General features: G+C 52.2%; 1 protein-coding gene across 4 annotated transcripts in view; it reads left to right on the top strand.

Annotated features, from left to right (window-relative positions):
- The window catches only part of PLXNA2 (plexin A2), a 177,932-nt gene that overhangs the window by 56,234 nt on the left and 96,602 nt on the right, over positions 1-25,096 (top strand). For all 4 annotated transcript variants that reach the window (XM_064498218.1, XM_026111835.2, XM_064498217.1 and 1 more), the window contains exon 4: positions 19,849-19,983. In XM_064498218.1, coding sequence (XP_064354288.1) covers positions 19,849-19,983 — 135 coding nt within the window. The remainder of the gene's footprint in view (positions 1-19,848; positions 19,984-25,096) is intronic.

Here is a 25,096-nt window from a genome sequence, read left to right as displayed (position 1 = left end):
AATTAGCACCAGCCGTCATACTCCAGGCCAGCAATATTTCTCTGGGATTTGTTTTGGAAGTAGAATTTTTCTACCATGGGCAATAGACTCGTCTCCCTCACCCCACTGGCTTTCAATCCCAGCACAAGCCCGTCTGAGGAAGCCAAAGGATAAATTGTCTGCTAGCTTAGTCTGAAGTTGCTCTGTAGTGCTGGCAATATGATACTGAAGAGGAATTTTAATTTCATGCTGTGTAAGAAGAGTGCATGCAACAGTGGCAGCCGTATGGATTTTCATATGAATAGGCGTACAGTATTCATAACAGGGTAGCAGTGTTGTCCCGCAGGTTCTCATTCTTCTTGTTTCTTTGCTGTTTTCACATTTCCCTTTGCTGTCCACCATCGTAGCACTTGCTGAAATGGAAAGTATGTCCTTGCCAGATGGATGCGCAAAGTGACGAGCCTGTTTCTCAGTTATACTGCAGTTGGCTTCAGAGACCTTTTGTTGCTTTAATTCCTCTGCGATCCAAGTGCGAGTCTGTTTTGCTTGGAAGAGGGAACGTTTTTAGCCATGTGCCTCTTGCGCAGCTTTGTGGGTATCCGAGCGAGAGCAGGTCTGAGACAGTGGAGCCCGTTAATGCCGCTCTGTCTCAAGGACACTCTTAACGCTACTTAAGTGACTTTTTGGGGGGAAGGTAGGTCGCAGGAACGACCTCCTTGAGGTCTTGTGGCACCCCTGAAGGCAGGACTTTATTTTGATGTGTTATTTCATCCCTTTCCAATTTTGAGGGCTGGTAACCTCCTTAGTTTTCACCCAGGAGATGACTTCATCTCAGTGGCAAGGAATTTGTGTGTAAAATTATCTGTGTTGAGAGCTGTTCTAGAAGCATGTTTTATTATTTTTTGCCATTATTTATTTATTTGTCAGGAGAGGAACCTGGAGTGATTTTTCTCGAGGTTGCTGATCTAATAAATTCACCAGAGCCATAAAATTTGCTTTAAATAAACTTCCCCTAATAACATCTGTGAGGTGCATTGCTGTGCCCGTTTCCATGCTAAACTGTTCATTAATGCGTCTGCACATCCCTGCATGTCCGTCAAAAGCGATCAGCTTTGCCGGTTAGGACAGGTGAATAAATCTGCCTGCCTGCAGACGCTGCTCTTCCCAATGCACGCACCTTCCCTACCAGGTAGGGGTATTAGGAAGAGCCTAATCCCGGTTGCTCAAAACTGCGTGCTGCGACGGGAGAGGAGGGGAGAAGCACAGGGCGATTGTCAGCGCGGAGCCGGCCAGGACACCGGGGTCAGGAAAGGGGGCTGTAAGAAGAGTTTGCAGCAATGCAAATGATTCTCTCTCCCATTCGCATCTTATCTCTTTGACAGCTGCTGGCACCATGCTAGGTCGGAGCCCGGCCGTGCCGGTGCTGGCTCCGTGCGTTCCTCGCCGTCGGTGCGAGGGATGGAGAAACCCAGCAGCGTCTCCAGATGGACCTTGCTCCGCAGTCATTTACAATCGGGATGGGTCTGTCGGGGCCCATCCTTCGCTGCGGTCCCGCGATGTCGCTTGCTCTTCTCCCGCGGGGCGGAGGCGGGCGACGTTCCCCGCGGGCCGGGAGGCAGCTCTGGCGGGAGCCCCTCGCCCCTGCGGGCTCGCGCCGGTGATGGATGCTTCGCAGCAGCAATGCTACGCGCTACAGGCATTTAGAGTTAATGGCTTCCTTCACGGCCATAGATTGATACAGCTGGGAAACACATTAAAGAGTTCAGCAGCAAAGCAGACTCATAATTAATAAAATACAGATTTTCATTTGAAATCATTGCCCGAAATAGCTCGCTAATGGAGGGAGAGCTGTCTGCTCAGTCAGAGCAAGTGCTGAGTTCGCCAATGGCCCATTAGAAACCCGCTGCCCGCCACACGTTTCGTGCAGGTGTCCTTCCCTAGCCGTCAGTCCGAAGCCCGCGCCGGCTGCCCGTGACGTGCTCCGTGCGCGGGGAACGCTGCGGCACGGCAGCTGCAGCGCGGACAGCATGGAGTAAGAGCTTCAACGAGCGGGTGCCCCCCACCCCGGAGCCGCGAGCACCCGCAAAGTCCCGCAAGCGGGTGAGGGTGAGGCAGGTCTCACCGAGCGTAGCTTAAAAGCGGTTTGGCGGTGGTGAATTCACAGCGGTGAGGCAGAAGCTGTCCCGAGTGCGGGGTGAGGAGGAGGCTGCAGCCCGCCAGCAGACCTCCCTCCCGCGCTGGCAGAGGCAGGCAGCCCCCTTGCAGGAGCACAGGCACCGGAGCAGCGGTGACGAGGCACAGTGCATCCTTCCTGGCTCTTCCCTGATGGCAGAAATGAAGTCTGTTTCATTTCACAGTGCCTGCAACCAGCGGCAGCGCATGCTCTTCAGGAGGGAAGAGGGACAGTCTGGGGAAAAGGGCCTTCTGGGCTGGCTCGCTCCCAAAGGTACGGGAGCGTACGAAGCTGCTCATGTTGCTTTGCTGCTAATTGGAGTTGGCTGTAGCTGATTTAGAAAGCGATGGCCTTAGGGAGCCAAGATTGTTGTTTATGTTTTTGTTTGTATTTGTCTGGAATTAAATACAGATGGGATTAAAAAAGCTTGACTCAAGGAGGAAGCTCTGATAGAAATAAATTCAGTCAGGAGAAAAAAAAAGATCGCTCGTCGATGCTGTCCTCACCTGGTTTTGGTTTCTTTAGCATTCTGGTAGAAGTGTCGAGGGAAAGAGTAAAAGGGTAGAGACAGAAAGCAAAAAGATAAGTGGACCCTGATGAAAGAATTCAGATTACTGGCTATAATAATGAAACTGGAGTTTTCTCAAGCTGCTTTAGGACAAATTTTCAAGGCATCAACTTGTTTCTGTCCTGAGACACTTTGACCATCCTCTGGCTGTCTAAGTGACTGCTGAAAAATACCCAGCTCCCAGGAATGCAGATTCACCGCTCGCTACCTGCTAGCGTGAGCTATTGCTTGTGACCAGGTTGCACCTCCGTCCCAGCCGTCTGCCAAGGCAGCCTGGCCTGCGTTCTCCGGTGTGTGCCCCTGGGAAGGCCGTAGGGAGAGCAAGGGGAGAAAGGGGGTCTGCCCCCAGATGAGCTGCATAAAGCCCTCTTCAGTTAGCTGTTCTCCATAGACCTTTGAAATGCCTTGCTCTGCAAAGCTGTGGGAGAGCAAGAGGAGAATTTGTGCTGGATCTAAGGCAAAGAGACCACGAGCCAGTCAGGACATACGTGTGTGTCACTGGCATTTGCTGCTGGAGCGTTTGGCAGGAACGATTTCCCCAAAGCTGACTGAGAGCTGGAGTAACTACAGCGAGACAGAAAAACGAACCACACGCATCCCCGTGACCGCTTCAACCACAGCGTGCACACTTGGTATCCCATCCAGAATTCCTCAGCAAGAGTCCCCATCGAAGTGGGCGGCTTGGTGTGGAAACTGTGGTCAGAAAAGGAGGGGGTGAGGGTTATCAAGCAGTCTGAGCAGCTAGAAAAAGGGCTCAGGGAGTGTATGCAGAGTTGCCTCCCAAAATGCTAGAGGCCTGTGAAGCAGATCTGACCAGATCCTTTTAGTCCTTCCGTTTAGCAAATTGGGGTGAGTGGAAAGATCTTTCTCAGTGGACTCTAGCTGATTAATAGGATTTAGTAAATTAAAGTTGCAGGAAATGGCTACATGCTAAGAGAGGCAACTGTGTGTGATCACAAGCAAGTTTATTAGCCAAGGTAGATGAGATCTGCAAAACCCCGGTGGAGAGACCCCGGTTCTGGTGCCTACGCTAGCTCTGCACGACGATGTCCTGCGGTGCAGCTTAGCAAAACACACGTTTGCTGGCTTGGCGGGATGTTCTGCTCTCCAAGTTTCTGGACCATGCTGGAAGTGGCCGCTGTGCCCCATCGCCACACGCCAAGGGAGGCTTCGGAGGAAGCCTTCGACAGTCTTGACCTACCAGTCATCTCTTGGGTTAGCACAGAAGCTCTGATTAACCTCACCGCAGGAGCATGTTCTTTCCCCCACACTTCTGCCCCTTCTTTCTGTCAGAGGTGGTTGCATCTTTGTCAAAGCTGGTGGAAGAGAACATGAGCTGGTACGTTGGTTGCTCCAGCGTGGAGGTCAGCACCTTCTTGCAAACTGTCACTCAGGGAGTTAGAGTGGAGATAGCCAGAACATGCCCAGGTTTATTCCCTATAGCTTTGCTGGGGAAGGAGAAGAAAAAGCTGCCGAGTGGAGTGGAGAGAATGTGGTCGTATCTGAAACCAGCCTACCACGGACACGTGAGTCACCGTGATATGCAGAGAGGGGTCTCAGAAGTTCCCGAATCTGGGTCAGCCATCAAAAAACCCACTTAGGTGCTTACGTGCTGATGTCGGCCTGCTTATTATCATCACATATGTTTTTTTCCTGTGGGATTACCACCAGCCTCCAGCTGGGTTAAAAATGTTCTGAAAACAGCTGTTTTCTGCATGGTTTTGGCATTTTTCAGTCAGAACCAGAAATACAGAGGTGGCTGTGGAAGTAGCGGGATGGGGTTGCAGAAAAGGAGAGCAGAGGCGAGCATCTGCCATCCCATACTCTTCCTCCGATGAACCTGGATTGCGGGACGGGCCGTCTTTTCTCCTCGGTCCCTCTTACACCTCCTGACCTAGAGCGGAGGGGGAGCGAGAGACGCGTGCAATTTCTAGCGTTTCCTTTGGACGCGCTCGGCCCTCGCCGCTGCCAGACGCAGGGCTCCGGAGGAGATGAGCCGCTGGTCTAATCCAGCCTGGCGATTCCTCTGCCCTCGTAGTTGCGGCAGCCCAGCAGTGCTGCTGCTTGTGGATCGGTGCTGGGGAAGTGCTGACGGCAGAGCTGTGGAACCGCTCGGTTTAACGCAGGGTCCCTGTCAGCAGCCCGTCCGCGAGGCTCCTGGCCTCGGTGGCTGGACGTCCTCTGGGACACGTCGAGGCGGAAGGTCGTTTGCTCGGCTTTAAGGGCTGTTTCTCTGTGAGGGGAGTGGTGGCAAAGCACCAAACTGTGCCATATCATTGTTGCTCGCTTAAATCCATACCGATGTGTTGCCATCCAGCCAGGAATCTCTGTTTGCAGTCGGTAGCTCATACGCAGTGCCTTGCGTGAAGGGAAAAAAAGTGAGTTTGAAGGGGGGAAGAGGAATTGGCTTACCAATGCAACGCGAGCAAGCATCTGGGCTTGCTCTCCTTAGGGGCTTCTCTTTAAAAGGAGCTTTTGAGCTGATAAATCATTTTTGTTCCTTTTTGTGTAAAGAAATCTCTCTGGCTTTGGTACAAAGGCGCAGCTCTGTCTGCTTGCTGCTGGTTTGTTTACAGACCAGCCGTGTAATGAGAGAGAGGAGCCGTGCTGGGGAGGGAGACCAGAGCCTGGAGCCCAAACATGGGCAAAGCGAGGCGAAACCTCACTCATTTCATCAGCCTTTGCCCTCTGCCAGCATTAAGAGTTATAGCTGCAAAAACATATATATTTGGCTCTTGCATCCCACGGCATGTAAACAACTATTCCTCAGGAATTAGTTCTGCAAAAAAAAAGAGCAAAGCTGGAGCTGTTGAAGGGGGTTTCAGCTTTCTCTATATAGAAAGTGAGCTGGTTATTTTGCAGTCTCCTAGATGCAGACATTTGGCCTCTACAGCAATGTTAACCAGAACTAGCAAAGTGGGGACTAATCCCTTTTTTCCAAAAACAACCAACCAAAAGCAAAACCCCGTATAATATAGCACGGAGTGAAGACTGAAAGTCTGCTTGGAGAGACCCCAACAAATACCTCCCAGAAGCATCTCTCTTTCAAATGCTGTCCTTCAGGAGACTGTCCGATATTAACTCTGAAAATGAAAGCTATAACTAGTCCAGAAGTGGAATAGTCTGTAATTTCTGTCACAAAAGGCTTTTAAAATGATACTACAAAAATATCTGTCAGTGGCTTAAGTAGTTTAGATCCTATGCTTTTTGCTGGGGGATGGATTGAATGGTTAAATGAAGGGATCTTCTGGCTTTGCATTCTTGGTTTCCCTGCTTCCCTTTGGCACATACATCTACATTCTTCATTCCTCTCCCATCTGCTTTCACTTCCCAAATTTCTAACACTTTACTCTTCATTTTTTTGTCCATGCCTGCAATGGGAAAAGAAGAATATCGCTGTAAGCCGTAAAGGCTCAGTAGCTGAGAAGAGCTGTGGCCTCACGGAGAGCCGTCATCGCCTCCAGGCCCCGTGGGCTGCAGTGACGGTGCTGGGTATTTCTCGGTGGGAGACTGGCTTTCCATCAGTCTTAATGTGAACTTAAGTCCCGGAGTTTAGGCAGTTAGGGGTGAAGTAGTCGGTCTTAATGACTTGATGGCCATCCCTTAAGGATGCAGATGGGGTGGGGGGAGCGCTCCAAACTCAGCGGCTGGCGTGGTTTTTGGAGACCGGGTCTGCTCCTTTCGTGACCGGCCCTGCAGGGACGTAACTGGAGAGCGGTGGAACAGCCGTTTCGGGGGTGTCAGGCCTGTTACAGTCACGAAACCACTTCGTACTGTTTGGGAAAACAAACCTACAAGGACGGCGGAGGGGGAGTTGTTTCAGTGTTAAATTGCTGAACCACACACACAGCGTTTGCCTAACCAGCTAGACCTGATTCGCTGTTCAAACAGTGCTTTTCTGCCTGACGTTGGCAATCAGGGAGCTAATTACACTGGATTAGGGTTTTTCTCTTAATTACATGAAAAATTTAGCGCGGCTGATGTTCATGAGGCTGCAGGGGATTAAGGCGGAAGCCATGTGTTTATCTACAGGTCAATTATGGAAGCGAAAGCAGTAACGTGGTGTCGCTTTGTCTCCCGTCCGCGGACCCCGGCCTGAGCCTGGCTCACGATGCTGATGTTGGGCCACGGGCAGGGTGAGGGATGAGCTGCGCTGGCTGGATCTGTGTGTAGGAAGCGGCAGCCGGGGCCGGGGGGAGAAATGCTTGGGTCCTGCTCGCGTGGGGTTTCCCAGCTGCAGGAAAGAGCTGCTCCATCCCGTTTTGCAGAGGACGTGTGAGCAAACGCGCCTTCCCCGCCTGCCCCGGGCGGTTGCTGCTCGCCCGGGGGTGGGTTGCTCTGCGGAGCTGCCTTGCTGCAGGCTCACGGCGCGGTCTGGAGCTGCGCGGTGCTTCAACGCCGTGCTGCGTTTCCGAAGGCCGATTGCGGCACCGTTCAGACTGGGTTGGGGTGACAGGCAGAGCACCAATCTCCTTGAATTTTCTCCTCCTCCCCTAGCTGAATTTGAGCTTCAACTCTGACCGTGGGCGTCTGAGACCTCTGCCCCAGGGACAGAAGGGCTGAGCCCCAGCCTCTCCCTTTGCTTCCCCTGCAGCCTGCTTGGTGCTGCCGCCGCTCTGCCGCGCGTGCCTGGCTGCGCGGACCCCTCGGGGACGGGAGCGGAGGGGGACAGACGTCGCGTTCGTTTAGCCCAGCAGTCTCCCTGCTGCGGTCGCGGCAGCGTGCAGTAACGTTACATGTGTTGCGTGTACAGATTATTCGGTGCCAGTTCATCTGCTTATCGGCTGAGAAACTCTGAGACGCTGGGAAAGAGCATATGCCTAGAGCTTAGCGAGTTAGAGCGCAGAGATGGGAGAGAGATTGTTTTTATCCTTGATCCGCCCCGGAATAGAATTTGGGAAGCAGCTCACGGGGCAAAAGCGGCCTTTCCGGGCACGTGCCACGCGTGCCGGGAGCAGGAGCTGACTCCAGCCCCCGTGTGCGGGCAGCCGGGAGACACAAGGGTGAACGAGCAGATAGAGAAGCGTAAGGAGAGATTCAGTTCCCAGGGATTTTTGGACGTCTGAATCCCATCGGGAAACTGCTTCTAACGCAGGGTCCTGTGCAAGCAAGTGTCCTTGAGGAGGGCACCCGCCCAGCTCCGTGCACCTCGCTTCTGCATTTTGCCCGGCCAGATGAAATCGCCCTTGGCCCGGATCCCGGCTGTGCGGGGAGGAGCGGGACCCCGGCGCAGAGCGTGTCCCCGGCGGGCCGTTAAGGGGAGGACGAGGCAGGCTGCCGCCCCGCGCGGGCAGGGAGAGGCGGCCGGAGCCGCGCTGCCTTGGCTGCCGCCGTGCCGGTGCCCTGCGCGGAGCCGCGGCCCGAGGGGCGGTGAGGGGCCAGCTCGGCTGCCACTGCCCTGTCCTTAAGTGACCTGCCTTGCAGGACAGTTGCTTTAGTAAAGCTCAGAGGCTGTACAAGCAGCACTGTCCGGCACACTGACTCGAGCTTCTTACTTTTGAGCTTTTTACTTTTGTGCTCTGGGCCGTTTCATGGCTTTATCTCCACAACAGTTGCATCTCTGCACCTCTCCCAAGTTCCTGGGCAGCTGCAGCTGTTTTAACGCATGCGTGTTTGGTGTGGTCCCTAGCAGGTCCGCGTTAGGACAGAGCAGCAGGCTGTGTTGGGACAGCCCCCTCTCCTCGGGTTCAGGGGAGGCTTCTGCGCGCCGTGGTTTTCTCCCTCCCTCTGACCCGGCGAGGTTAGACCCGACCCGTGCAGCACCGCGGGGTCTGCACGCACGAGGGGAGCCAGACACGAGCAAGGCCTCGTTGCTCACCTGGTCACTTGTGTGTGGCAGAAAGTGCTCCAAAACTATGAGGCAGGATTTCTCCCCGGGTTTAAAAAAGTGGCTGAAAAATCCTGGGGTTTTAAAACAAGAAGATGACAAAAATAAGACTCTTTTTCTTTCCATCTAGGTTTTAGCCTTAGGAACATTTGGCCTCTTGATTTCTCCAAATCTCAGTATTTCTGAAAGTAGGAAACTTTAAGTCAGCAACTCAATTTTAAGATTTTTTTCTTTCTTTTTCTTCGGTTAGTCTTAAAGCTGGGACTTAAAAATGCCACCAAATGTTGCGAGAACATGGCGAAATCAGCAGAACCGAGAGCCAGGCTTGATTGATGGCAGGCTCTGGGGCCCTGCGCTGCGCTGTTCCCCATGAGGTGTTGTGCAGGAAGTCGGAGTCATTTGAAACGTATTACTTACATGATGTTTTTGAAGAGGAAAGAGAATAATATTTCCTGAGAAACTTTCTGATTCCCACCCGATCCGTTGGAAGCTCTGGCTTGGGAGAACAGGGATTTCACGTGATAGTTTTAGACAGTTCTCTGTTTTTTTCCCTTCTTACACTGCTTGCTAATCGCTAATCACTGCTAGCTATACTTGTTGAGAGCAAACTCCATATTAGAGAGTCTTGTCTAACTGGCTTTTTATTTCATTTTGCATGGTCATTCAAGGTCAGCAAACCAAACTAAGCCAGACCAACCCCTTCAGCTGTGAGACTTACTGCTGCGGTGGGATGAGACGTAGGGAGAGCTGGATGCGGCGTGGTGGAGGGTGATTCAGCTAGCAGGGCACAGGTGAGGTGTGCATAGATAGCACAGATACGGTGCTATTTTGGGGACTTCGGGGAAGAGCTGCAAATGGAAGGTGACAAGCAATTCTGAGCAGAGAGCCGGTACCTCCGTTGCCCTAAATAATACCAGCCCTGTGCTCCCTCTTGTGTCCTCTGTCGGAGAGTCGCAGAAGACTTCGGCGAGGTTAAGGCATGCCTGCAGGCATCAAGCAGAATGAGACCCAGCTCTGGGTTGTCCTTGTTGGATGCCTGCTCATTCCTAGCCAGCTGTGATGTGAGAGCAAAGAGGGGAAAAAGCCACTGTATGACCCCAGCATTTGCAACCTCAACCTGTCCTTGTCAGCACAGACAGGGTTCGTGTTGCATCCAGCTACCTGAGCTTGGTCAGCTGTGCTGTCCCTGCTCAAGGCTGTTAGCACCAGGTACAAGAGGATGCTTTAAAAAAGAAAAAAAAAAAAACCATCCCTGCCTGTTCCTGGAGCTGTCCTCCTCTTTGCTCTCCTGTGCTTTCATTTACTTTCCAGCTCCAAGGGAAGGAACTGGATAAAAGCAGCACAAAGCATGAGAAGCAGGGGTGAGTCAAGGAAAGAATGGCAGAGGCTGGAGGAGAGTAGTGCAGAAAGGTTAGCGTGCAGTGCCTCGTGATGCAGAAACACCTACCTCGTTCCTTTCTCTTGGAGACCAATTCTTCGTCTCTTTGATGATTTCCTTGCTCAGTGCCAAAATGTAAAGCCTGCAAGCAGCAAAGTGCTGTTAACTTAATGATTCCCATTTCCCAGAGAAGCACTGAGCCATCTCTTTAAAAATAATACAGGAGAGTAAAGGGAGAAGGGTGCTTATTGCTGAACAAAAGAAAAAGAAAGTCGTTGCACATTGGGGCTCTTTTCAAGGGACAAATTAGAAGTGAATAGGTTTTGTAACATGCTGCAGACGTGCCCGGAGTTGTCCTCCTTCCCAGGAGTAAATCCACAGGATGCTCTCGAGTGGTTGCACATTTAATGGGTTGTAAGTGACTGATGCTGGTGAAAGGTGCAAGACTGATGGCCCCAAACACCCAGCGATTGTCTCTTTGCAACAAGTGCTCCAAAAGAGAGCGGCGCTCCTTTGCAGTATCCTGATCTCTGGAGCCCTCTGACCTTAATAGACTTTGCCTCCTGCTTTTGGTTCGTGCCCTGTTCTACGCAGGCTTTCCAGAACAGGAGCGAGGGGAACCGTACGGGTGCTTCGTTCAGCTGCTTTCTCGTCCCTCTGATGTTCTTGGCCAGACTGGGTCTGGTCGGTGCCGTGCACGGTCAGATCACGGCGTGGCTTTGCACTGCTGCGTTGGTGTGCGCCGAGCCTGCCCAGGAAGGCAGGGGTAGGGGCGAACTTCTCCCGTGGCAGGAATCACCTGGGCGCTGGGACCCAGGGAAAGGCAGCGCTGCTGATTTAAAGCACAGTCCAAAGAAATATGACCTAGTCAGCCAGTCTACCCAAATTTGATTCTAATGAATCCATCCCCGGAAGAATACTATTTAATTAATTAGCACTTCATTTGCATGAGGTGGCACATTATTAAAGTTCTGCCGCTGCAAGTAGGGCTGTGACAAGGTGTGAGCTGACAGCTTTTCAAATAAAAAGTCTTTTAAAGAAATGATCTTCCGAACTGGCAGCTTTGTTCTAAACGAGCCTCTCATGCAGTAATAAATTAAAGACATGGGGGCTGCTGATTAGTCTCTGCATGGTGCCTCTGTACTACCCTCCCTTTTTTATCTTGGAAGATCAGCTTTCCAGGAGGGCAGAGGGAGCAGAGAGGGTGGAAGAAGGAAATAAAGGCTTGAGAGACGGACAGAACAGCTTCAGTGACAAACTTCTCTCCGAAGGTTTTGGGCTGGCACCTGGTATGATGCCTGAGCTGCAGCTGAACCCAACACTCGGCTTCTTTCACCTCCAGAAGCCCATAGAAATGTGGGGGTTCCTCGGTGCAGAGGAAGGAGGATTTGGGCTGTCTTTAATAGACCCTGGACCAAAAGGCCTGCTGTGGCTCTTCTGGGCCATGTTCCTCCTTCCACACTGAGCATGGCATGGCTTGAACGCTCAGAAGCAGCTCTTACATGCTTGAACAGAGTCATGCTGAAAGCAGATGAGGATGCTCGGGTGACAGGGTATTTTAGGACTTGCCGACCTAAGTTTCCTGGTCTGCTCTGTTTACTCTCCGACTCTGACTCTGGACAAGACGGTCAAAACTGATCTAGGATTAAGAATATTTGTTGGCAAAGGGGGGTGAAATTGTTTGCGTTTTGCTGCTGTAACGCCCTGACAAAAGATTGGGTGTTAACACAGTTATATGTGGGGATGAAGTGCATTATATCGGTAGATACCGATGCAGTAGTGGTTTTGTGTCACTGACTCGGATAAGCTGTGCTGGCACGAGCGCTTTCGTGACAGTGCGAGGCAGCTTGCGGGGGAGAGAAGTGCCCCGACGTTAATTATGGCAGATGTTGAAGTGGCAACGCTTCTCTGCCGGGATTTCACCTTCCTGTCACTGGACCAAAGTTCTCTGGCTCAGACGCTAAAGCAACTGGTGCTAATTAGGTAGCTGGGAGGGAGAGCTGGATCCTTCTTGCTTAATAGGTGAGATCTCGGGATTTACTTCACCGGATGGGCCACCCCCGAGGAGGCCCCTTAGCCTGCAAGGCCTGGAGAAAGGCAGATGTCCCGGAGGGGCTTGAAGGGGCCCCGGGAAGCGAGACGCAGGTCCTACCTCTGGTTTTTGTGCCCGCTGGCGCAGGCGGGTGCGGTGCTGCAGCCCCTGCGAGGCGAAGCCCCAGCTCCCTCCCCGCAGAGCCGCCCGGGCGGCCGGGAGCCTTTTCGGGGCCCTTCTCCAATTTGCCCCACGGTTTCTCTCACCAGCCGTTTCCCTGGGGAGCTGCGGTTTCCCAGGTTGTGACTTTGAACACTTAGCTAACATTTCCAAACCAGAAGAGATGGGAAACACGTGTGGGTGTAAAAGACATTCATAGAGCAGAGACATTTTTGACATGAGTATCGAATTCACAAAAACCTTAGGTCTATAAATAATTTGGGTCATGAAGCTTTATCAGAATAAACTCAAGCTTGAACCTACCCTCCCTTCCCCCTGCACTAAGCAGTGCTTTGCAGCTAAAGACACGTCCTTAACTCACTCTCCCAGCTCCCTGGGCTCTGCTTCCCAGCTCCTTTGCTTCCCTCTCCCCCCGTCCCCCTTTAAAGGTATAAACTCGCGCACGCGTTCACACCAGCGTACCGTGTTTGCAGTTGCTGGAAACGAGGGATAGTCTCAGTGGAGGCCACCATCAATTTAATCCACGGCGAAACCCAAGATCCTAGCAAAGGCCAAGACGGAGGAGGTCTACCTCCTCGCACCTGGAGCTTCTCTTAATTACAGGGAGGGGGTGGAGGAAGAAAATGTCTCCAAAAGAAAGAAAATCGGAGCGGAGAGGCTGTCTCAGCTTCGTGCTGGCTTGATGCTTTATCTACATTGTACCCAGCAGCAGGAGGAGAAGTTGGGATGCTAGGCTGGATTTGCGTGGTCAGAGCTTTAATGTTTCTTTGATGTTCACAAGCAGCTGTGAGAATTAAGCAGAAGGGCCCTGGAGAGCACCTTCACTCTGTGTTTCTGGCCCTTCCTGCTGGTACGGGAGGAGAGGAGCTTTGGGAGGAGGTGAGATGCATTGCATCGAGGTGCCGCTGATGCACCAGCCGCTGTTACTGGGTCTCGAAACTGAGTCTGTAAGAATCGACTGAGTAACCCTGGCTGCTCTTCCCTGTCCCGCGGCACCGTGAAATCCGGTGCTGGACTGATGCTGTTTGATACTGTCCCAACCCGTTTGTTCCCTCCTGGGGTCAAGGGGCTTCCTATTGCTTTGGTAACTAAAGCTGCTCTGATTTGGGTCTCTCTCTGGCAGTTTGTGTGAGTGCTCAATGTTTGTGTGTATATTTAATGAATAGACACGGTACCAGTACGTGGTATTCGAGAAAAAAACAATTTAGTTACAGTGCTCCTACCAAGCTTGCGCCCTTCCAGTTGTGCTGCGTAAAGAGCTCTTTACAAAACTGACTTTTCTTCCCAGATCATCCCCTTGAGTTCCCCAAGGGGGATTAGCAAGTACATTTAATGTTTAGTCGGGCAGCGTAATTCCGGAGTGGCTGGGTTTCCCGTCCCTCGGAGACCAGACCGTTTTGGTCTGGAAGAGCTGTTTTGCTACGAGCCGTTCAGACTGACAGCGCGGTGACCTCCCGGAGCGAACCTGTCTGCTGAGGCCTCCCCGTGCTATCGCTGAGGGTAGAAGTGAAGGTGATGCCCACCACCACAGACACATTCGATCCTAATTTAGGAAAAATACATGGAGGAAATGTGACAGGAGAGAAGGAGACTGGGATATGAGGGGGCCTCCAGGTAATGAAGTTAATTGGATATGCTGATTTGAATTGGATGTGCATGTAAGGGTTGTCATTAATTTCCTCACGGACATATCCGTGATTTAAAGGAAAGGTGCTTAATGGGATTACCCTTTCACTTTAATTTCAAGGGGGAGACTTCCCACGCAGAGAGCGGTGTACTGAACGACACGACTGGTGCTCCTGCATGTAGAGGGGTGTGCAGGGAAATCCGGTTCTTCGGAGCTGGGTTTTTCCTCCCTGAGGTGGATCCGTGGGGAAGGGTGTTATCCAGTGGTTCAAGCGGGGCCCCCGGCTGTCTACGTTAGCAGATTCGGATCCCAGATCCACTATAGACTTGTGCAACCAGACTCATTGTAAACCTGCAGCAAATCACTCAACTTCCCGGTAGTTTATTAATGACCTGTAAATGACTCTGACCTGGCTCCCCGGAGCACCAGGAAATTAGTTGGTGTTAGCAATTCTCTGAGGGAATCTAAGTGAGAAGGGTTCTTTACTCTCAGAGGAATTTCATATCAGGCCTGAAGGGCTCTTGAAAACTTCTCGTGCGGAGATTTGCAGTTTCCCTTCCGGATTCTCCCCTCCTCGAGGATGCTGCACTTGTTTCTCAGCGGGCGTCGTAGAGGCTGACGGTGTAGGACCATTGGCAGCACACAGACCCCAGCACGGGTTACGATGTAAAACGAGATTGTGAAAAAGTATGTTGACAAGAGAGAGAGAAAGTGCCTGATCATCCCATGCATCTTCGCCTCCTTTTTATTTTGATTGTAGAATAGCCTGGTTTAATTAAATTGGATTAGCAAATGTAAAATGCCTTCTGCAAAGATTATTTGATAGAAACACACACAGAAAGTCAGGACTCATTTGTCTTATCTTGTCTTTGGGAAGCTTTTGCATTGTTGAATCTCTTGTTTGTGGAAACCACCTTTAGTAAGAGCTGCTGTTAGGAAACTACCTGTAGTCTAGGCAGGAGAAGCCGCAGAGTCCCTGACAGACGGGGTCGGGAAAGGCTGTCAGAGCCACACTCCGCTCCAGCCTGATTCAGAAACCTGCTAAATTTCCAGCTCTGAAGCAAGAAATCCATCCAACAGCTTTACAGGAAGCTTTATGGGAAATGCCCAAGAGCTGATACTTGCAGCCTTAAATGGCAAAAAAATGGTAATTCTCCAAAGCTGCACCTTGATAGTAAAGGACGTTTCTTGTGTTGCCCTCAGTTCCTGTTGCAGGCAATTAGAAATGTCCATTTTACACAAATGCAATGTTATTTCATAGTATTCACCCTCAAGGGCTAGAAATCCTGGCATGAAAGCAGCAGTCTCAAGGCTTTGGGGTTGACTGAGCTTTTCACTTCGTCACCGTTACGTGCAAAGAGCTGAATGGAAACGTGCAGAGCCAGGGCCTCCGGCACGCGGGGCTCGTTCCAGGAGTCCTCCCATGCGCTCGTGGGAAGCCCCACAGGCCGTTGCACGTGGGCCGGGGGGAGCTACCAGCACAGACGCTTTGGGGTTCGTTTCCGTCGGGTGCTGGCGTTCCTGGGAAAAAGCCGTGGTTCTTGAGGAGTTAACGAGGAGTGGCCTGGCCTTGCTCGTCGGATGTGGGGTAGGGAGTCAGTCCCTTCATGCGTAGACTTATTCAGCTGTTTTTCTGGCACCAGGCATTTCATCACGAGAGTCAGTCTCATTGAAACACTAATAATGAAAACGGACAGGTAATTTAATCATGGAAAGTTCCTACAAAGAGACTCAATGTCATCTAATGGGAGCCTTCTGGAAGGAACAGGAAGGGAATCCAGAGGTATCTTAGATCTAATACAAGCTGGGCAAAATACAGAAACTTTAGCACAATAGGTACGTTGGAGCTTCCCAGCATAGTAGATCCCCGAATGGCTCATACGCTTATCGCCGTGGGTGCCACACTGCAACGTATACATGACACAATATGGCATTTTGCTAATCTCTTAAGATAATGCGGAGCTTATGCCTGCAGTGTGTATTGTGGGGGTATTAGAGACACAAATCTGTGCAATGCCTTTGAAGAACTGCGATTTCCTGAACTGAAAAGCCTCCTGTTTCATCGCGTGGGGCGTTGTGCTGGCCCTGGGTGCTCTGAGCCAGCGCTGATATTTGGATTTGCAGATTACGGCGTTAGGCACTTTCCAGGCTATATTTGTAAACATACATCAAGAGCGATTGAGGGAAGTGCTGCATCTGTCCCAGATGACTTCTCCAATTCACATCCAAACCCAAGAGCCTGTGCTCCATCCTCCCCGGCTCTGCTGTTGACCGTGTTGCTGAACACGTCCCTTGTCCTGGACACCTTCGACTTAGGTGGTAGAGTTAGGGGGACGAAGGGGCATGACCACCAGTAGCCCAGGGCTGTCCTGTGCCTTCCCTCTCCTGTGTCACTGTGCTTGAAATCATGATGGCTCAGTACTGCTGACCCAAGCAGTCAGAAATGAGCCCTCCTCCAAGCTGCCAGAGCACCTTAAAGCCTCCTCCGACCTTTGAAAATGATAAACTTTGGTGTCAGTCTCTTCACCTTCCTCTCCCCTCGCCCCCCCATCTTCCTGGGGTCTGTGGCACCATATTTCATCTGCCTAGTTGGCTGGCACTGGAAGGACTCGTGCTACGGCATGGCACCCGTAAATTAGAGGAATTATTGCTCTCTGCAGACGTCAACAGCAAGCTTCCTGCTGGGGAGATGATCCCTTTCTTCTTCTTTCCTGGAGTCATCATTCTTCTGTTCTGACATCATCATTTGTTGTCCTGGAAACGCGGCTCAGGCAGGGATGCGGGGAACCTTCTGGTGAAAGCGGCCGCATCTTCGCCGCCGCTCGACGGGGCACCGGGGGACGGCGGAGGGGGGCTGCGGGCGGGCGATGGAGGGGGGCTGCGGGTGGGTGGAGGGGGACTGCGGGTGGGCAGGGGCTCCCCGTAAGTGGCAGCGCGTCAGGAGGACCGAGGCCCTGCTGCCGTCCCCGCGCCCGCGGAGAGGGTGCGTGGCGGAGGGGTCGCCGGTGTTTGAGGGAACGAACGGGAGAAGGGGGGACGTGGCGGCGTGTCCTTGCCGGGGTCCCCCCGGCTGCGTCCCTGTGAGCGGAAAACCTGGCCAGCGCAGCCCGGCAGCCGCCCCGGCCCGCGAGGAATAATTAAATCACAGTCAGACTTTTTAATGGAAGGACTTCCGAGAGCGTTGCCGTGGCAACGGCTTTAAACAGCTGGCTTAGTGATGGGCAATGGAGGCTGCGGAGGCCCGCGGGGCTCGGAGGCAGCTGCTGGCTCGGCTTGGCTGCGCCCTGCCTGGTCCTCCGCCGCCGAGGCCGGCTTGGCCCGGCGCTGCCTCGCCGCTGCAGCCCGTCCCCCCCGAGACCCCCGTGTTGGGACACGGCCACGCGCGGATACGGCGCGGGAGAGGCTGCGGAAGCCGGGTGCTGCGGGCGGGCAGGCGCCTGACGCTGCCCCCGGCACGGTCCGGCCCCGTGGCGCTCAGTCCGGGTTTAAAAAGTGGGTTTTTGTGCACGTGCTAGTTACTAAACCCAGCCTATGGTTGCAACACGATTGCCAAGTTGGAATTGGCCGGCGGAAGGTTTGTCCGGTTGTATCTCTCTTTATTAGCCCTGTCTGACCTCATTACGGCGAGAGGCTCGATTTAACGAGCTGCTGGTGCCCCGGGGGATCTCTGGAAAACAGTTGATTTTTTACAAAGGCGGCCGATCCTTCATGTCCGGCACTTCCATTCCCGCTCGGTCATTAATCAGGTATTTGCATGGAGGCAGTTGTTTGTCTCTGACACCTCGTCCCTGCTCTTCAGTCCGCAGGTGCCTCCGCGGCGTCCGCGTGCCCTCGGAGCGGGCGGGGGGGATTGGGAGGGCGCAGCAGCTGCCGGGGCCGTGGGAGGCCGAGGGGCCGCTGGCCTCGCGCCGCGTCGCGGGGAGACGGGTGGAAACCGGCCTCTGCTGCTCGCGTTTCCTGGAGTCGGGTTTACACGGGTGTAACCGAAAACAGGATTGGGTCATCTGTCTTGATTTAGATTTTTCTTCCTGTAAATTCAGGACTCCCGAGTCAGGCTTGGGCTGCCTGCTTAGTGTGTCGGAGGATCCCTGGATCTGGCCGTGGGTTTTAAACCAAGTCTTCCTTTACTCAAATTCACATTTGCTGTTCTTTTTGCATCTCAATAAATACAGATTTAAAAGTAAGGAAGAAAGCGAAACCCAGGCAGTAGATGCGTGTGGATGCCAAGCGAGTCTTTGCATGGCAGGAGGCATCAGGGCTCCTTCAAAGCAGCGGGTACGTTTGGAGGCGGTGCAGGGGCGGACGCTCTTCAGCGCACGTGGGAATAGGCTTGTATTTCCAGCTGGTCGGTGCCCTTCTCAGACAGGTCTTAAGATGCTCGACAAACTGTTCTCTTGAGTCCTGGGGTTGCGAATCAAAGAAAAAGACATCCCTCTTAGCAGCTCTGTCCTGCCTTGTCTGAAGATTTAGACTTGCCCAAAGCTGGTTCTGCAGCCTCTGCCTCCGTGCAGCAGTCAGGCGTGGAGTAATCGAGCAGCAAAACGGGATCCGGCAAGACAGCTCGGCGTGCGGCTGCAGCAGATGGCATCTTTGCGATAAGAGGTTTTTCCAGGAGCCGGCGGTCCCCGCGCGTCCCTCTCCTCGCAGGGCAGCGTGCGCCTGCCGCCCCGCCGGCCCGGTGCCTCCTGGCCAGCGTGTGACAGTATCTCTGTCGCTACGAGCCGCCGGGCCATCCGCGGGCTCCGCCGAGCCGCTGGCTCGCCTGACTGGTCTAATCTCCCTGCCTGACGCTTGCCAGCGTTTTCAGCTTGATGTTATGTAGACACCGTGTTGCAATCAAATGGCTATTCAAATATGCAAATCCTGGTAGGAAAGACAATGTAAATTGTTTGTTTATCCTCCTGCCTCCCCCCTGCACAGCTCCCAAGGCTATGAATTATTAACTTTTGGAAGAGGCGATACGTTCTCAGCAGCAGCAGGTCCCGGTGGCAGTGGGATTTGTCACGTCTCGGGCAGGTTTTCCTGCAGGAGCAGGGAGCTGTCTTTTGGCGTGGGAGATGCATACGGGGCGTCCGTCAAACTGAACAAGCCATATGGCCACCGTGTTAGTTACTCGCTTGCTCAGCAGTATGAGCTGGACTCATCTTACCTTGCTAAATGCTGCATATTTCCAAGTAGTGGGATGACAGTATCATCTCAGAATTTTTAAGCAGAGATGCTGTTTTGGGGGGTGTCCGTGGCAGCGGGAGGAGATGGTGACTGTTACAGCCCGGTTGTCTCTTCAGATGGTGCTACCGCATGAGAGCGGAATTGATTGTTTTTCTAAAGCAAGCTGTAATAATGGTGGAAAGGGGTGATTTTCACCAATGTGAGTCCTTAAGGGCATGCTGTTCTGTCTCGCTGCGCCAAAGAGCTCAACTTCCATGTAGTTTTGAATAAACAGCACATACCCAGAGTGCAGCACAACGGTGAAAGTCTGGGGAACTCCTTGGGGAAATTAGGTTTAGTTCTAGGTCTGGAGTGCTCGGGAACATGGCCCTAAGCGTGCAGGAGTAGCTGAGATCTTGGTGAGCGTGCTCAGGACACGTTGCTCATCTGTTGCTCAGTGGAGGAGGTACCTGAGAAGCTTTATGAATCTCATTCTTTATCCATCTGGGGGGGGGGGGAATCTCTGCTATAACTTGTCCTGGTTCTGCTGTTTGTGGAGCCCTGTGGTCTTATTTCCAGGTTTATTTTGGGGAGGATCTATAGTTTTCTTATGGTCATTTTTACTCTTGGATGCCTATGACTGGTCATAGCACACTGTCTGTAAGCTCACCTCCCAGCAGAAACCTTCCCGTTGCTTCTCATGGATTGGGGAAATAACGTTAACTTCAGTGCAGAAAGACTCTTTGCTTTAGTGCTTGCACATTCATGGCACTTGTTAGCTCTCTTTCCTTTGTATCTCCAAGTTGCAAACTGCGATTTTAAATTTCATTCTTTTTCTTATCTTGTCCTCCCCCTCTCCCTTCCTCCCGTCCCCCTCCAAAAAAATCTGAATTTGGCTGCTATGAAGTCACCTGTAATCTGTTGTGCTTCTTCCAGATCCGAGCAGATGGTCCTCCCCACGGTGGAATTCAGTATGAAATGGTCACCGTTTTCAAGGACGGGAGCCCTATCCTTCGAGACATGGCCTTCTCCATCGACCAGAAATACCTGTACGTCATGTCGGAACGACAGGTAAGACGTTCTCCTCTACCTCCGTGGCTGCAGCCTCCTTCCATGTGGAGGATGGAGGCGGTGCACGTCGAGCTAAGGCTGTCTGCTGAGCTCCACAGTGCAGGGGTCAATATGGGTAGGTAGATTATTGGAAGAAGTTTAGTTTTATCTGCCTCCGACCAGAGACTGTCATCTGTGCACAGCGGAGAAAGAGCTGTCTCAGCTTACTGTTGTCTGCAGGTATTGGAAACAGAATGGAGCTGCTGCGAGGGAAATGTGGTTCAGGGCTCTGAACCTTCACTGGCTAGGAAAGATGTCCTGAACCGAAAGCATGACACATTCATCCTCTACCCTGAGTCTGGCAGGCTGCAGTTTTGCATGGCTTTGTTTGAGCATTCTTTATGATGTATTTATTTATTTGCAAATATCTTTAAGTGTTTGCAAGTGAGCGATCCTATTTCGCGGAGCTGGAAGCGAGCACGGCGTGGGCAGGTGCTGTGCAAGCAACGTGTGCCAGTACAACTGCCCTCACAGTGCGGCCGGGTCCGCCCGCTCCTCCTGTCCTGCGTGCACGGGTCTGCGGGACAAACCTCGCTCCCAGGACTGCGAATGTCCCCTCTTGGCTCTGCAATCGTGAGCAAACCATGTCGTCTTTGTCTTTCTCATCTTTAAAATGAGAGTTGTTTTTACCTATACTTTACCATGGTCTTGTGAGGAAAAATCCTTTGGTTATACAGCTTATAAGACGGGGGTGATGGGAATACACTGCTAGAGTTGCAGTCCTTTGGCTGTGGGAAAGCAGTTAACATGCATCAGTCCTGACGGGCTAAATGCTGCCGAACAGAAGCAGCTTCTCCTACCCGGGAGGTGATTTCTTTGGAGACTGTTTCACCACACAATATCTTCCCTGGAGATGTCAAAATTGTAGGGCAGGTCTCAGAAGAAAGGCTCTTAGCTCACTCCCAGCCGAAGGGAGGCTTGATGTAGACGCACAGAGAGGGAGAGCCCGTAGCTGAGACGCTGCCTCCCGGACCGTGTCAGCGTTTCAGAGACTCCTCGCTATTTACTGTCCGCACAGCCCTTCCCCTGAACCTGTTTATGAGCACGATAAACTGCTGCTTTGCAGTGAGGGACCAGACTGTACAAAGCAAAACCAAGTGATTATGATGGAAATTTATGGGCAGCAGTCCGCTGGAGTCTGCTGCCTATGGGAGCACCACGTAAATAATGCAGGACCTCGACTCCAGCAGATCTGGGATCTTCCATTCTTCTCTGAGATGAGAAAACACAAGAAGTCCCAACCACTAAGCCAGACTTTTGGGTTCACTGACTCAAAGCATTTTGGCGGCTATTACTCATGACTGTGTAATTCAGATTAATAGAGCTTTTGGGTGGTGGAGACAGGAGAAGGGTTACAGCTGAACGTGTCATCAAATTGCTCGGTATTGAGTTAACCTTCTAGTCACTAAGAGCTTTCTGCATCTGCTGGTAGAGAAATCTCTATCCTCCCTCCCACCGGCTCCAAGAGAGATGCTGCAGAGGGGAATCGGTGCAAAGCGCTCCAGGATCTGCTGATAGACAGTGGAGAACGAGCAGGTATTAAACAACTCTAATTGCACTGCAGAGTTGATAGTTCCTTCCAAAACTAGCAAAACTGCTAAGCTATAGCAAAACAAAGAAACTGGCACATAGATACCCTGGTTATAAAGTTATTTAAAACCAGGGAATAAAGACTTTAGAAAAGGTGCAAGAAGACTAAGCTAATGAATCGCTGTGGTTAAAGAAGAGATTTTATGCTTGTTTTGGCAATTTAGTGATAGACACTGCCATGAACAGCCATAAATTTAGGATCCCATCCCAGCTTGGACTTGGTTTAGAAAGTAAATACAAGGATCTCTGCAAACTTTTGAAATACAATGGTTTCATTAAAATATTAAAGTCATGGTGATTTTCACAGGCAGCCTTAGCATCTCTCACGTGCTCATACCAGGGGCAAAACAACCAGAGCGGATGTGAAACAGTTTTTAGCAAAATCCAGTGGGGATGCCTCCAACTCATCTTTTATGAAGCGAGAGAGTCTTAATATTCATCAAAGTGCTAATTTGCTTAATTGTGAAACAAAATGATGTGAAGAGAATTAGCAAATAATACAATATTCCTGGAATGTTAATTCCATTTCAAGCTATGGATCAGGTAAAGGACTCGCTGCTTGGGTGAGGCTCTGGAAGCAACGCCTTCTCCTGCTGCCCCTTGCTACTTACGGGACTTACTTTAGAGCTTACGCCTCTTGCCCTGGTGAAGATGTGCGCTTTGGATCCAGAAGTCCCGGCGTGCCGTTACGCACGGAATTCGTTAGCCCCTGTGACCCTCGCTGCCCTAATCCTGGCGATGTGACAGTTCCGCAAAATAGAGGGGCGAGTGTTCTTTTTTTTCCCAGTGCTTTGTTTTAAAGGTGCCTGATAATTTAAAAGTGGTCAATACCAAGAAAAAGAGAAAGGTCCACCAACCTCAGAGGTCTGAGGCTGTAAATACTGGGAAGCGCCCTTGAAAGTACTGAAAATAAACAGTAAAAATGTCTTCAGAAGTCTTGAAATCTAGAGGAAAATGAAATTCTGCCCACAGCAAAATGACATAGACAGTAGCTTTTCTTGGAGTTGATCTGTCGCATATTAACATAGAGGGGGATGGTTGTCTGGAGCGTGTGGTGTTGAATCCCTGCTGGGAAAGGGATGGGGCACGCGCCTGGGCTGAAACTCACCTCTCTAAAAATGCCGACGGGGTGGGATTCGAGGCAGAGCCACGTGCTCCCCGTCACAGATCAGGAGCGGGTCTTCCGTGCGCTTTGTGTGTTGCCGTGATGTACAGGTAGCGATGTTCTCCGTTGGGCTGTGATTATGCACAACATACACCGTAAACTGTGCTGATGTATAGATGGTTCCCAACAAAAACTTGATGTATCATTTCTGTATCAAACCCATCTTCTTGCTCAGTTCGCAGCTGCTAGGATCAGCTTTATGCTGAAACGAGTTAGGGAAAGTCATTGCTTCATCCCGAAATCTGGAGCGCTGGTTCGGTGCACAGTCCTTCCACGCTCGCGCTGGCGCCCGTCCCAGCCCTGCCTGTGTTTCGCTCCAATTTCTGTGCAGCTCCTTTGAGCTCTCCATGAGCCTTTCATGTTGCATTGCCAACTTCTTCCAAAGCAGAATATTTGACGTTTGATTTCACTCCCACAAAGCACAGAAGCAACAGTTGCACAGCCCAGTTCAGGGGAGAGGAGGAAAAAGAAACTTTGCTTCCAGCCACTCATTCGGGGTTTTTAACCACACGATTTAAGAGTGCTTATTAGGAGCTTTACAGGCTGTCTTCCCACTGCACCTGGTTTCAAATAGCTCTTTTGGCAAACGAGGAATGGTTCTGACCCTGACTATTTAAAGCCAGGGTTCATTTCGCAGCTTCGCTCTGGCAAACACACACCGTTTCTGCCCACAAGCTGAGCAGGGCCGGAATAGCGCGAGGTGCCGCTGCGGCGGAGACGCGTCGCGTGAGCTGCGGGGCGCCGGGGCAGGAGTGACAGCAGCGGTGGCTGGTGGGGACCGGGGCCGGGGGCAGAGCTGGGCAGTGCCCAGGGACTGAAATAGCAGCAGGAGCCTCAGGCCAGCGGTGAGGAGAGCCGGCGCGTTGGCGGCGAGGGGGCTTGCACGAGGACCGCGCTCGCTCCGCGCCCAGCGTGAGCTGCCTCTCGGTTTTCGCAGGCAGACAAATTCAATTAACGGTTTCTATTTGAAAAAATACATATGTATTATTCAGAATCCTTAGCGTTGCTGCCACGAGGGGCTCGTCTGCCGGCTTCGCCGACCTGTGCCGCAAGCGGGGAGGCAGCAGATGCACCTCGCGGCTCGGGGCCGCGGGCGGGCGTGCTCGCTCCCGGGGCAGCCCGCGGGGACTCGGCGGCAGGCGAGGGGTGAACGTCAGCGCAGGAGGAAAACAGTGACCAAAGTCCTGGGGCCACCAGGACCCCCAGACTGAGGACCAGGACCCCCAGACTGAGGACGTTCTCATCCTAATGGCAGATCGGTCGTGAAACCCACCCCAACAACCTCTGCAGGGGCAGAAAAGATCTGAGATTTCCTGCTTTTAACGAGAAAGCCTGACTGAGGTGTGCGGGAGAGAAATGCTGGTTGTATTCAGAAAAAGTGGCTTTATAATAATTCAGTCCTGAAGCATTAATTGTCTGTGCGTCAGGAAGACTGTAGCTTTTTTTAATGTATGAAAGCTCCGTGCGTTTCAATTATGCAAACGCTGTAGGACAAGAGCAGGTTTACGACTCCAAGGCCGTAACCCCTCTTTAGTCAGTATATCTGCCGCCTGTACGGGTCTGAGTCGTAACGCCGGTTTCACGGGCGGCAGGCTTGGTTTTGCTCCCGCTTGCACCTTCGGCAGCCGAGAGCTATCTCGGCTAGAAGTGGTGGGCACGCTTCAGCGTGGGGGTTACGTAAGCGTCGGAGGAATTGGGGCCAGAGATTTTTGCAGCTCTTGATAGAAGAATGAATTTTGCTATTTTTACTCCTGGAGGGAGCAGAGGTCCAATCCAGAAACACGGTAGGCATCAGGGTGGAACTGCCTTCTCAAAGATTTTGCCGTCTAATCAAGGGCTATAAATAAGAGATTTAAAACAGTGCGATCAAAGTACCGCAGGCTTCGTTGGGAAGGAAGATTCCTGCGCTAGTCAAGAGAAACGTGGTCTAACAGGTCTTTTCCCTTCCTGCGTTTCATTCGGGTGCAGCACGCGGCACCGGCGAAGGGCCGACCCAGCGCGGGCCGATGCCAAGGAGCCGCAGCTCCGAGCGGGGCTGTGCCGGGCTTCCCTGCCTTCCCCCTCCTGCAGCACCCTGCACTATGGCACATTTTTCCTCCTTCCCTTTATCACGTTTTTGGGGTTACTGGTCTGTAACGGGTTTGCTGTGATCGGGTGCAGTGCGTGCAGTGCTCGGGTTGCCAGGACCGCTCTGCTCCTGGGGCCACGCGGCTCTTTGCGGATTAGGTACCTGGCCAGAAGGTGCCAAAGGCAGAACTCATCTCCTGCTCTCTGCGGCATCCCCGCCGCGGGGAGCTTCCCCCTCCCTTCTCCGCGTCC

Source organism: Dromaius novaehollandiae, chromosome 27, assembly GCF_036370855.1.
Source record: "Dromaius novaehollandiae isolate bDroNov1 chromosome 27, bDroNov1.hap1, whole genome shotgun sequence".
NCBI lineage: Eukaryota > Metazoa > Chordata > Aves > Casuariiformes > Dromaiidae > Dromaius > Dromaius novaehollandiae.
This window is presented reverse-complemented; position numbering and strand designations above follow the sequence as displayed.